Below are 12,497 nucleotides of genomic sequence, written 5' to 3'. Positions count from 1 at the left end.
TGTAGGTATACAACTTATGGAAAATAGCTTAAGTATACAAAAAAATTCATGTAATTTCCTTGACAGAGTCAACAGGCCAAGTTGATTCCAAAATCTGGAAATCTAGAAACATATTGGCTCCAATTTATGGCGACAACAATCCAAGTTAACATCTAAAATTGGTGTCAACAACCATAGTTGATACCAATAACTCGCGGAAGTTGATCCCACAAACCGATGTCAACAGTCGAAGTTAGCACCAAGTTTGGAACTCAGGAACATCCAGTTTAAAGAGTATCGTGTCAACAACCAAAATTGATAGTAAATATCTTATGTCAACAACGGAAGTTGACCCCATGTCTTGTGTCAACAACGAAAGTTATCCCAAAATTAAAAGTTCAAAAAATGTTTAGATTAGCATGGTAGTGTCAACAACCGTAGTTGATCTCTAAAACAAGAATTAGAAAATTAAAAAAATATATATATATTATGGTGTCAGCAACCAAAGTTGATCCCAAAATGGTGTCAACAACCGAAGTTGAGCCCAAAACAAAAATCAAAATATAAGAAGAAAAAAAGATAATGTGGTGTCAACAACCGAAGTTGATCCCAAAACAAAAATCAGAAAAGATATAAAAATAATATGGTACCAACAACTGAAGTTGATCTCAAAAATAAAATTCAGAAAATAAGAAGAAAAAAAATATGGTGTCAACAACCGATGTTGATTCTCAAACAAAAATCAGAAATAAATAAATAAATAAATAATATGGTGCAACAACCGAAGTTGATCCCAAAACCAAGTGTCAACAACCAAAGTTGATCCCAAAAACGGATGTACTATGTTAGTGAACCTGACGTGAATCGAACACGCATCTTCTGACGTTGTGCTACCATTACACCACAAGTTCAAGTTTGTCTAATATATCTACTTCCATGTTTCAGCATTTCAATTTCACACTATTCATTATTGAAGCAAATGGAACTGTTACCATATTCATTATCCAACATTAAGAAAAGCAAAATGTAACAAAAAAATAAATAAAATAATAAAGAATCTGAATGATCCTATCATTTCCCACAGTCGAATGATGATTCCCTGAAGTAGAAAAGTTCAAAAAAAGAACAAAGAAGATAGGTTTGAACCTGATATTTAGTAGTCTTTCGGATCTTAGCTTTTGGCGGGCAACACCAACAACACATGAAGTTACCAAATCACCTCCAAGCCTCGAGTGTAAGATGCAAACATTACATTCACAATCAAAAAACTATAAACTTCACATATGAAACAATGATTGTACAATAACCAATGCAAGTCATGTAACACCCCAGAATTCAGATAATGGATTTACCCAAATTCTAGGTGTTACAGGCGGGTATCGAAACTTAATTGTATTTCCTTTGCTTACATTTTACTCTTTCATTTTAATACCTAGACCTTCATTAGTCTCATTAAAAGGTTCATCTCAGCCTAACAAGTCAAATGTTCAGAAGTACAACAATAAAGGAAAGCTAAATAAGACACAACAAAAATCTGGGCAAAATAAGCCGCAGAATTACGCCTCTGACAGCCTGCCTTGCCGATGCTCTACAGACTTCGTTAGAAATCTAAATTCGATGCTTAACCTCAATTTAGAAACTAGACAGACCCACATTTCATACGTATCTTAAGAATCTAAATTCCGAGTTCGTTTGGCCTGTGAAACGTGTGTGCTAAGATGGTCGTAAGACTGCATTCCTGCAGTTTTCAGTTCTGATAAGTTGTGTGGAGAGAGCCATAAATCCTAAACGATAAATCTAAATGGCAAGCCCTTTTAACCCATTATAGAGGAGACATTGGGGAACATTTTTCGTTAAGAAAGTGTCGCCTAAATCCCTACACAACAACACCGGTTTCGTAGACAACAGAGTACAGAAAAACGTGACAGAGAAAATAAGATTTTCAACATCTAGTTATTGTTACTCCTGTAAAACTCTTACTAAACTACTAACTTAACTGTGAAGCACACAAAAACAGCTTCCTACAATGAAAAAAAAAGGTCGATAATGCTCACAAGTCATACCTACTCACACAGTGATCCAAGTCTACAATCTCTCATCGGCTCGCGTAACAACGGCCATTCCAACCTTAATATTCAAGAAACAACATCAACAACAACATTTATTTGAATGGGACAGTAAGACCATCCACGATGCAACCCAATTAGCGAAGACTCGATATGTAACCTTCTGAATTTTAATTGGGAAAACGGCAACATCAACCGAGTAGTCAAACAGTAATAAGCTCCAACTATCACTAGTTTCCTTATCTTGTTCAAAAACAAGAACGTCCAAATCAGAGTTCAAAAATCATACCAAATGTCCTCAAAAAGCAACAAGCACTCAACAATGTATTAAAACAGAAACAGTAAAAACAATACGATCCATAATCGTCATATTCTTCTTCATGTCCACAGTCACCACCTCCCATATATTAAGATAATAACAAGTTAGATGCACACTTCGAGGATCGTGAACTGATAATACTACGTTATATAATTCATCGAATTCAAGATATTATCGGGATGTTCCATTTCTTCCATAGCAACAACTACCTTATAATAAACAATTTTGACAAAATGATTTCTAATAAACAGCTCAACTGCTACATAGACTATCTGAAGCTATTTTTAACATGATTTCATATCATTTATACGGTAAAAAACTGAAATTATAGTACTAAAAACTATAATTGAACAAAAAACTTCAAATCATAGTACTAATTCAACATACTAAATCACTAAGAATCTAAGAAAATATGTAATTAGTAAAGCGTACCAATTAGCTTGTTTTAGATCTAATGCGCAAATTCATCATCGTCATATTCATGTCCATAGTTAACTCTTCTTCTTTCCTGGCTTCTTACCCTCAAACTCTTGTTCAAAACACCAGTGAACTTGCATTTTTCTTTCTGTTAAACCAATTTCAAATTATTGTCCATGTGAATTCAATCATGCAGTTTATAAAAATCTAAAATTAGTTTTCAGAAATTTCAGATATGAAAATCAACCAATTAAACTTTCGGTTGAGTTTAAAGGATACTGATACACTTACCTGTTCAATCGTTTATGAAGATGAATTCTTCAAATTATATTGATGTTGAATCTCATAAATTTTTCTCTTCAAGAAAAACGTCGTTGACATCGATTTAGGTTTTTCAAGCTATATCGAATTGATTCAAGTTAAGCCTAATATATATTTTCAGATTACGTTGTTGATAATAGTGGGATGGATTGATTTTGTTTGTGAGGATGTAGATGGTGATGGTGACAATGGAGATGGTGGTGGCGGTGGTAGTTGCGGCACCGGTGTTGGTGCTGATGGTATTGGTTGTGGTGGCGACGGAGACGGTGGTAGTAGCGATGGATATGGTGGTTGAGGGTTTCGATTTAGGATTTCTCTGGATGTTATGAAGAAGCATCAAAGTTAAAGAAGGAAGGGTAAATGTGGAAAAAATGAAAAAAGTTAGTGGATCCGGACGGGCTTATAGATGGAGAAAGGTATATTTATGAACGATTTTTTAGGGATCATGATTTTTTTGGGGATCGTGGACCTATTAGGCCACCTACCCTACAATTTTAAGGGATGTCCTAAAATCATGAGATTATTAATTTGGCCCTTACCCTAATTAAAATTAATTCTAGTTTAATAACTGCCTCTAATTTAATCTAAAACAAAACCTAAACTAAACCTAATTCAATACCTAAACTAAACCTAGCCGCACCCAAAAAAAAGGAAAAAAAAACAGTTTTGAGGAGAAAACTATTCTCCCTCTTGTTCTTCTCTTCTTTCCCATTTCAACGTCATCTTCATCGATTAATCGACGATTCATAAAATTTTCATCGCCGATTAATCAATCGACTATAAGAATGGTTCTTCGAAAGAAAACCAAAAGACTCCCAGGAACAGGTCCCCCATTAGGACATCTAGCAAATCAGCCAAGTGATTTTGAGATTCATAAAGAAGTGGAAGAGCCAAGTGAATCCATAATCCAACATAATAGACGCAGTAAAAAGCCTGATTTTTCCATGGGACCGATTCACAGGTATTTCCCAATAAACCCATTTCTTTTAATTTGATTTTCATCGATTCAATTGATTAGAAATCATCAAAATAGGGTTCAAATTGAAGTTACAGTGTTTAGTTCGGTTAGAGCGTCTTTTATTTTGCCCTAGTTTCTTAACCGAACTCCATGAAACGAAGAACACGAAGAACAGTTCGGTTTTATAGGATTGAAAACTAGGTTACCGAACTCGTGAGTTCGGTTGTTTCGCAAAAAAATTGTTGAACTGCCATGTAACCGAACTATAGCCATATTACCAAAAATATGAAAAAAATCCATGTAACCGAACTGTTTGATTTTTCCCAAAATTTCTAGTACCCACACTACCGAACTCTAGCACCTTTGTTCGGTTGTTTAGCATAAATGTTTAAAACTGCCATGTAACCAAACTGTACCCTTATTACAAAAAAAATAAAATTGGCCATGTAACCGAACTGTTCTTTTTTTCCCTATATGTTTAGTACCCATATAACCGAACTTGTTCCAATATGTTCGGTTTGTTCGCAAAAAACTTTGACAAACCGAACTATTGGCTATTTACATATATATGTGGAGTTCGGTTTTCTCGAAAAAATAATTGAGTAACAAAACTCTACCTTGGAACACGATTTTTTTTTCTTGAGTTGGTTTTTTTTTCATGAATTATTCCTTATTTCTTTTGTTTTTTTGTTTAGTGGCAAAGGTAAGAAATCTAACCAACCATTACCGGAAGATTTGAGAACTCCCACGCCTCTCTTCCAATCTTTTCCTCCCATTATCGAATTCCTCTTTTGCATCCGCTTGTTCATCTTCCGGTAGCTTACTAATCTCTTCCAATCCTTTCCTCTTAGGTGAACAAAGTTGAGGCTTGCACCTATTCATCACATTGCACCATATATGAAATGTACAAAGCATATTATGTGCTAATGGGAGACTTTCTCTATTGCGTTCATCAATGCTACGTCATTGTCCGTCACGATAACCCCGGGGATCTCATCATCTCGGTAGATCGCCTTCACTTGTTGTAGCGCCCAAGTGTAACTTGGTTCTTGCTCGTCCTTTAGAAAACAAAAAACAACGGTAAACGGTGACTTCGTCGACATACGACCAACAATGTTCAACAATGGCATATCGTATTTGTTTGTCTTGTAAGTGCAATCCATTATAAGAACTTCATGGAATGATTGAGCCAATTAAACACTCTTCGGATGGGCAATGAAGAGATGAGTTATTTCTTCTTCCGGACCTACCTTCTTTTGAACCGCGTAGCCTTTCTCTTGAGCCAAAAAAAATAATTGTTGCATTACTTTTCTATCCTTCCATTCATTCCTTTTAATCGTCTCAATTGCATTGTAAATGGTGTACAAAGATGATACGTTACCCGGGTTATCTTGCTTTAATAAGCGAAGCATTGTGGAAGGTGGAATACACAATTTCCTATATTCGGCTATTTTTTCCATTTCTCGAGGAGTGAGCCTTGCGGCCATTGCATGCCTTTCAAGATCATCCGGACGAGGGTGGTTATGACAACCTACCACCTTATCCATAGCTAGAAACCATTTCGTCGTTAATTTGATCTTGCTAAATACTAGCTTGAACGGACATTTGATTTTCTTTGAGCACGTTGTGTTCTTCCTCGTCGTCTTTCCTTTATACTCATAACCCTTCCTCTTGACTAGCATCGGGATCTCTACTTCTCTCACAAACCATTTCAAAACGAGTGTTGCTTTCTTTTCCATTCAAAACCAAGACGCAATTGACTCTCTTGGCATGTTCTCTAGCCCAATTCTTCGCATCAATAGGTAAGTCAAATACCAACTCATTCGCATAGTGAGTAGATGTATCTTCGAACAACATACCAATCGGAGAAGGTTGATCATGCATTGGTATAGGTTGTGATTCCATCTACAAGAAATGTAACAACATCAATGCAATGACAAATAAGTTCGGTCACATAATAATTTTATCGGGGAAACCGAACTCATTGTTCGGTTGGTTAAGCAAGTTGCAAAGCAACCGAACAAATAAAAGGAACCGAGTTCGACAACATGTGAATTTTATCGCAACAACCGAACTAATAAAAGGAACAGAGTTCGGTTACTTTGTATTTTATGTAGATAACCGAACTAGACACTGGAACTTCAGATTTTTTTTGTTTGTTAAGTTCGATTGGTTATGCTGTTAGGTTCAAGTTTGCGAAACAACCGAACTTATTAAAAATAGTTAGGTTAGATAGTTGGTACATGCCGTTTGCAAACCAACCGAACTGTATACACTTAGTTAAACTTTATTTTTACGTAAAGTTCGGTTAGTTGCGAACCAACCGAACATAACACTGCATCTCAGAACTTCCATTAATGTGGAGTTCGGTAACCTGCGTGTTTGGATAAAGTAACCGAACTACATCTTCAAATGAGTTCGGTTACTTATTCATCTCACAAGGCAACCGAACTACACCTTCAGAACAGTTCGGTTACATGTTCTTCATATAATGCAACCGAACTGTGCAAAATCCAGTTCAAAAATTTACATTTTTGGGGAAGTTTTTACCAATTCAACATACATTATCTAAATTTAGAGCATACCTGTTCACCCAAATACTCTTCCTCCGGTTGTGGTTGATAAAATCCATCATTTTCATCTTGAGTTTCATTTTGGGAAAGAATACAATCGCCATCTAAGAAATAAGCCAAATCCGGATCATTTTGAAGATTAACAAATATTCTAGGAGAGGATGGAGATGAAGAATCAGATGAGTTTTCATCACTTGAATACTCAAAGGGGGTGAATTGGAAAAAAAAATTATTTTCCATGTTTTTCTCCTTCATCTTCTCTAACTCTACTCTCACAATAATTCTACTCAACTAATAATAAACTCATCTTTTAATTTAATCTCGCTAATTGTTTTTAACTAAATCATTTCACTAATCATAACATAAATTAATTAAGAGGGTAGATTAGGTATTAAATAAATAACTAGATATGGGGTGACCTAGAATTACTTCTAATGTCTTTACCCAAAATAAAACCATGGTCCCCCCAAAAAAATCATGGTCCCCAAAAAATCGTTCATATTTATTGTGTGATAAGGGTATTTATGAAGCCCATCAAAATAAGGGGTATATATACAATTCCCACTAATCAAAAAGACGTAACAAATCGTATTCATATCATGCATTCAAAAAAACTTAAAATCATTAAGAAATCAAACGATTAACCAAAATCAAATAGAGAACAAGCAATTACAGATGCAAAATTTATCTAAGATTTGAAATCTGTTGCAGAAACGATTGAATCCTCCAAAAATATTTCTCTATCTGATTAATCGCCTCCAAAATCTCTCTCCCTCGCTCTTTCTCTCAATCTTTTACGAATCAAAATCTCAGATCCGAAATAAAAATATCAATTCTAAAACTTGTGTTTAAATACAAAATCGCAAGAAGGTCAATTCTGAGATTTTCAAAAATCGAAATTTTTTCAAAAATCGAAAATCGCTGGATCGATATAATTTGGACTAACTTGTCAAAGATTTTGACGAAACAGTAAAACACGGGAGATATGTGGATTACGACGTCATGGGCTTTGGAGGGGTGGACTAGAGCGTCCAAAGCCCGTTAAAAATGGGATTAAACGTTAATTTCTACGTTCAAAGTCTGATCCACTACCTTCCTTCCTTCCTTCCTCCTGGTACAATACCGACCCTCTGCGAGAAAGGTGTTATTGTAAGTTTGTAACTAACGAAGGCGGGAAAAGACCCAAATCCTAACAACAGATATCCCGAGTAATGCAGGATGATCAATCTTCGTTTGAATGGGATGAAAAATCACAACTTTACTTCCATTCCAGGTCAGTTGATTTCTTAAGGTTTCTGTAATTTGGATTGATTGGCTTAAACTAGGGTTTGTATTATTTGATGTGAGAATCATGACTTTATTTGGTTATAAAACAGTAGTGGATTTTATCACGATCCGAATGCGGGATGGTATTACAGTAGTAAAGATGGACTCTATTACAAATTCGAAAATGGAAATTATGTATTGTGGGAATCTGAACAGGTAAACAGTAGACCTAATTGTGAACTGAATTGTACATCAATAGGCGCTGTTTCGGTGTTTAATTTGCTTTTCTTCTGTTCTATTCCAGGGTGAAGGAAATGAATCACAACAAGATAGACCGATGGATTCTGATGCATTGAGTAAAGATGAGACAGGTTTGCAGTATATGTCCAAAATTAGATTCTGTACAGTATAGTATTTGTAGCTGCATAAGATCTATTCTAGAAAATGGTACTTAGAAAACAATCCTTTGCATTCGCATACACTACTTAATTGAGAAATTTCAGTTTGATTTATATGTATAGCTATTTGATCTGATATATTGACTTGGACATGATTTCAGTTCTAAATGACTTGATGTATATAGATAGACTTTGGTTTGCATAGATCCTCATCGTAAGATCTATTATGAATGTCTGTTGAAGTTAATTTTCCTGATTGGTGTTCAAGTTGAACTCAGTCCTTGGTCGTAAGATAGTCCGACTATAGAGCAAATATTGGTGATCATCCACTGTTTCATTGAATGACGAATTTGTTTCCTTTTATTGTTTTCAAGATATAATCGATAAACAAGTACATCTAGTCAAACAATATCACATGTATATACAGAAGCGAAAGAGAGTTCTGAAGTTCTTTAGCTAATAATTATCTCATCAAGAGCTGACCATGTTTTTCTGTAAGCAGGTAGCTATTTGGAAGATGCTAATAATGCCACCGCTGAAAATCCATGTAACTACTTAAAGAATGCTAACAATGACGACCCTGAAAATCTACGTCCGCCTTCGGAATGGTAACCTAGTACAAAGTCGACTAATCTTTGGCTAATTCTTTTTTTTTTTTGGAAAAGAAATCTTTGGCTCATTCTATTGCCCTGAAATTCTTCTTCCTTGATTATCATTTTTGTTTTTAATTTGTATTTTTTTTCTAAGGTTAGAGGAGACACTTGTTAATCTCTACTTGGCTGGTTATGCCCAATCAGACACTAATGCCATGGACGGTAGGGAAATAGCTACCGAAACATATGCTAGTGAGTCGTCGATTCATCAAGGTTAGTGACGAATCTTTGTTTTTTATTTGGAAAAGGATCGCTCCGGTTGTATCTTAAGCTTGATTGATTCTGCTCAGGTGATGCAATTGATGATGCTGATGAAATAGAGGAAGGTGAGATTATATCTGACTGTGAGGATCATCAAGATGCTGCTGAGTCAAGTGGAAGAGTCTTTGACGAAGGTTATCTTTTTGAACTTGTGAATCATCTTCATTTGTAGAACATATTTTGGGTAGTGTTGCACCTCATCTATTTTCCTCATGAAATAATACACAACTACGTAGCGCTTTACAAGATTTTTATGCATTTGCTTAGAACAGAACCTTCTGCTGGTGTGGAAAAAAAAGATCATAAAGCATTTATACTGTATATTTGCAACTCACCTAGCATAAATTTATTTATACGTGCGATTATCCAAGATTCTTATTATCTCGTTCGTAGGTTTTATTTCCAATTTGGTTGTGGCTGTTGCCTGCTTTTATCATTGAAGTTTCTGTCTTTTGCCATCCTGATTTGATAAGAGGGGGCCGCATTCCTTATGAAGTCAAAGGCTCAAAGTTACCTTGGTGACGGCTTACAGTACTTTTTTGATAACAGGTGCTGCATGGGAAGAAGAGAACTGGCGAGCTCAGTATGGCCAAGTCACACAATCAGAAGAAGAGGTTAAACCATCAATCAGTTCAGTGGATTTGTGGGACTGGACCATGGTAACAGAGATCATAAAGAAGAAAAAACATGGTCGGAAAAAGAACTACCGCATGGCCAGACTGGTCGGGAAGCTGTTGAAACCATCTACGAAGCTTCATCCTTCCATGCCTGTTGGGGGTTCTCTTATCAAAACTGCTGCAGTTCGTGAAGTTTATCTTGATCTTGTACGGGTTTCATCAGGTTCGCCTTTAATCCTGTCTTAATTAATAAATATTTAACTAAACTTGATGTTTAGTTGGCATGAAAGTTAACACCCATGACCCACCTGATATTGAGTCCCATGCATTTTAACAAATGTTTTGGAGAATGTTGAGGTTTTACCCACCTTGCTCGACGTTCTTTTATCCGTCAGGACAAGTTTATCAATTAAGAACTCCTAGCATGAAATATCTGACCTCGTTATCAACTTTTGATTCTTCTGACCCAACCAAGGATTGGGGATTTCCAAAGTTACAAGCTGATGGACAAAATATTCGCTCTCCTAATTTGAAAGAAAGCATTGTGCGTGAAACGGCAAACGAGATCCCTATTTCTGAACACTCGTCTGCATTGCTGGATCAAGCAAAAGTATCAGAAAAGGTAGCACTCTCTCATTCAAGGAGTTACCCCATCATTGTTTTGTTCTTTACGTTGAAGGTGGAATTAACTGCTCTGATTTTTTAGCTTGAAGGCCATTTATATCGGGATAGAGCTGCGGAAAGAAGAGCTTTACACGGTGGTTTCGGAGTGGGTCCTGGTCAAAAGAATGTAGAGATTGAAGATGACGTAGAAATATTATCACGACCTGATTCATTTGGCACAGAAGAAGCTGCAGCCGAGGCCTTAAACATGTCTTTTGGAAGTGGTAGTTATGCCAGACGTCTTCTAGAAAAGATGGGCTGGAAGGAGGTACGGTATCTATTGTTTACTTCCGTATTATACTGACATTCCTCTTCTGAAAGATTTTGATCTCAAATCTTTTCCATTTAAGATTCTGTTCTCAAACTTTTCCATTTTGTAATATGCTTTTTTTTAGGGTGAGACTCTTGGAAACACTATGAAGGGTTTGACTGAACCACTGCAAGCTGTTGGGAACAAAGGTTCTGCTGGACTTGGGTGGATTCGAATCAGACCAAATTACAGTCGAAACAACTAGATCTGGCTGTTACTTACTGTACCCAATTCGAGATCTAACCAGCTTAAAGTTCAGTGAGAAAAGCCTGGAAATTTTCCTTACATAAACACAGAAATGACGTTCATGTTGTATTTCTATTTGCCTTCGTACATTTACATTAAAAAAAATGATGTAAACCTCAAGGAATCTTTTAGGAAATCCTAAACACTAGTGATTTCTCGATTTTTCAGTTTGAAAATTGTTAATGTTTCTCCAAACAGATGCAGGAAATATCAAATAATAAGGAACACTAGTAAATTGTACTCCAAAGTCTAAACGCATGGAGTAAATCCTAAGCACTAGTGATGTAACCAAAGTCTAAACGCATGGAGTAAATCCTACGCACTAGTGATGTAATCTAATTATTGACAGATGGATGAAATAGATACTATTATGAGTTCATTATTATAAGGAGAAATGACCGTTTGGTCCTTTTTTAGGTGGTCCCAAGACTATTTGGTCTAGCGGGAAAAAGAGTTTTGTGTTTGGTCTATAATTATTAAATGGACAAAAATACACTTTTGTACTATTTTAATACTTTCCAATCTGGTTTGACTTTGTCAAGATATTAAGGAGACTATGGTAGTTTACATTCCCATCCTTAATTACTTGCTAATTTATTTCAATAAATATGTTAGTAGTAAAAACTACCAAACATTGTATTGGGATTGTAAATAGAAAATAAAAAAAGGAAACTAAAACATATGGATTTATAGAGATATTATCAATAAAGATTGTATTCTTATGGAGTATAACCTTAATAAAGAATTTAATTCGGAACCATACATATATTGTCTTCAAAAGGATATACTTTTGTGAAAAATACTAGAACCACCCTACTATATGGGTTCAATATTTAGAAGCCCCACAAAATGGATCCTCCACTATTAACTCCATACTTTAGGAAAATGATATTGTTAGGCCCGAAATATCAAATTCTCTTCAGATCTGGCCCATAATTTTATTTAATGTATTTTTTTTATTGACAAAACTACCCTTTGCAATAAATACAAGAGGAATGTCGATAGATATTTTCATTTTCCAAATTTCTTTCTCTCTCATTTTATCTCTCTCGTTTGCAGAGAAAAAAATATTCTAGGGTTCTTATGAGATTCATTTTCATCTTCTTCTTTTAGATCTTCTACTGCAACAAAGATGAAGTAGTTTTAGGTTTTTTTCACCGTTTTTTCATCTTCTCCATCGATTCCTCTGTAGTCTCAGTTGTTACGAAGGTCAACCACATCTGATATAGAGAGATCATATGGAAGATGAAGAAGATCAACTGCACCTGAAGATTCATCTACAGAATCAAATCGACATGCAGATAAGTTTATTTGTTGTTACGAATTTTATACTTCGATTTTCGAAGCGATTCAAGCAAATATCTACCTGTATATGTTCTTGAAAGTTTGATTTCCAGAGTAATCCTGTTATAATCTCACCTTAATCATACTTTTGAGAGAAAATCACTAA

The 12,497-nt window shown here is 35.4% G+C and overlaps 1 protein-coding gene and 1 long non-coding RNA gene across 4 annotated transcripts; one reads left to right on the top strand and one right to left on the bottom strand.

The window, feature by feature from the left end:
- Positions 1-598: 598 nt before the first annotated feature.
- Positions 599-3,481, bottom strand: LOC113300066. Of its 3 annotated transcripts, none has more exons than XR_003335393.1 (3): positions 3,073-3,481; positions 2,797-2,929; positions 599-2,442 (listed from the first exon to the last, which is right to left on the bottom strand). It is a non-coding gene; the product is annotated as an uncharacterized LOC113300066 (long non-coding RNA). The 3 variants fall into 3 exon arrangements; XR_003335394.1 differs by having other exon boundaries at positions 602-1,206; XR_003335392.1 differs by lacking the exon at positions 599-2,442 and having other exon boundaries at positions 2,638-2,929; positions 3,073-3,480.
- Positions 3,482-7,756: 4,275 nt separating this feature from the next.
- On the top strand, positions 7,757-11,357 carry LOC113293601. Its single transcript, XM_026542194.1, has 10 exons — positions 7,757-7,906; positions 8,010-8,115; positions 8,204-8,270; positions 8,800-8,905; positions 9,045-9,163; positions 9,241-9,345; positions 9,761-10,051; positions 10,224-10,450; positions 10,535-10,759; positions 10,887-11,357. Exons 1-10 carry the CDS (start codon positions 7,845-7,847, stop codon positions 11,004-11,006), a joined length of 1,428 nt encoding a protein of 475 aa, XP_026397979.1. The 5' UTR covers positions 7,757-7,844; the 3' UTR covers positions 11,007-11,357.
- The last annotated feature ends 1,140 nt before the right edge of the window (positions 11,358-12,497 follow it).

This window comes from Papaver somniferum, chromosome 7, assembly GCF_003573695.1.
Source record: "Papaver somniferum cultivar HN1 chromosome 7, ASM357369v1, whole genome shotgun sequence".
NCBI classification, from domain to species: domain Eukaryota; kingdom Viridiplantae; phylum Streptophyta; class Magnoliopsida; order Ranunculales; family Papaveraceae; genus Papaver; species Papaver somniferum.
This window is presented reverse-complemented; position numbering and strand designations above follow the sequence as displayed.

Excerpts from the sequence above, each read along its gene's own strand:
- LOC113293601 (XM_026542194.1), top strand. The coding sequence starts at position 7,845 with ATGCAGGATGATCAATCTTCGTTTGAATGGGATGAAAAATCACAACTT. Across the intron at positions 7,907-8,009 it reads CAACTTTACTTCCATTCCAG|TAGTGGATTTTATCACGATC; the intron begins GTCAGTTGATTT and ends GTTATAAAACAG. Across the intron at positions 8,271-8,799 it reads ATTGAGTAAAGATGAGACAG|GTAGCTATTTGGAAGATGCT; the intron begins GTTTGCAGTATA and ends TTCTGTAAGCAG.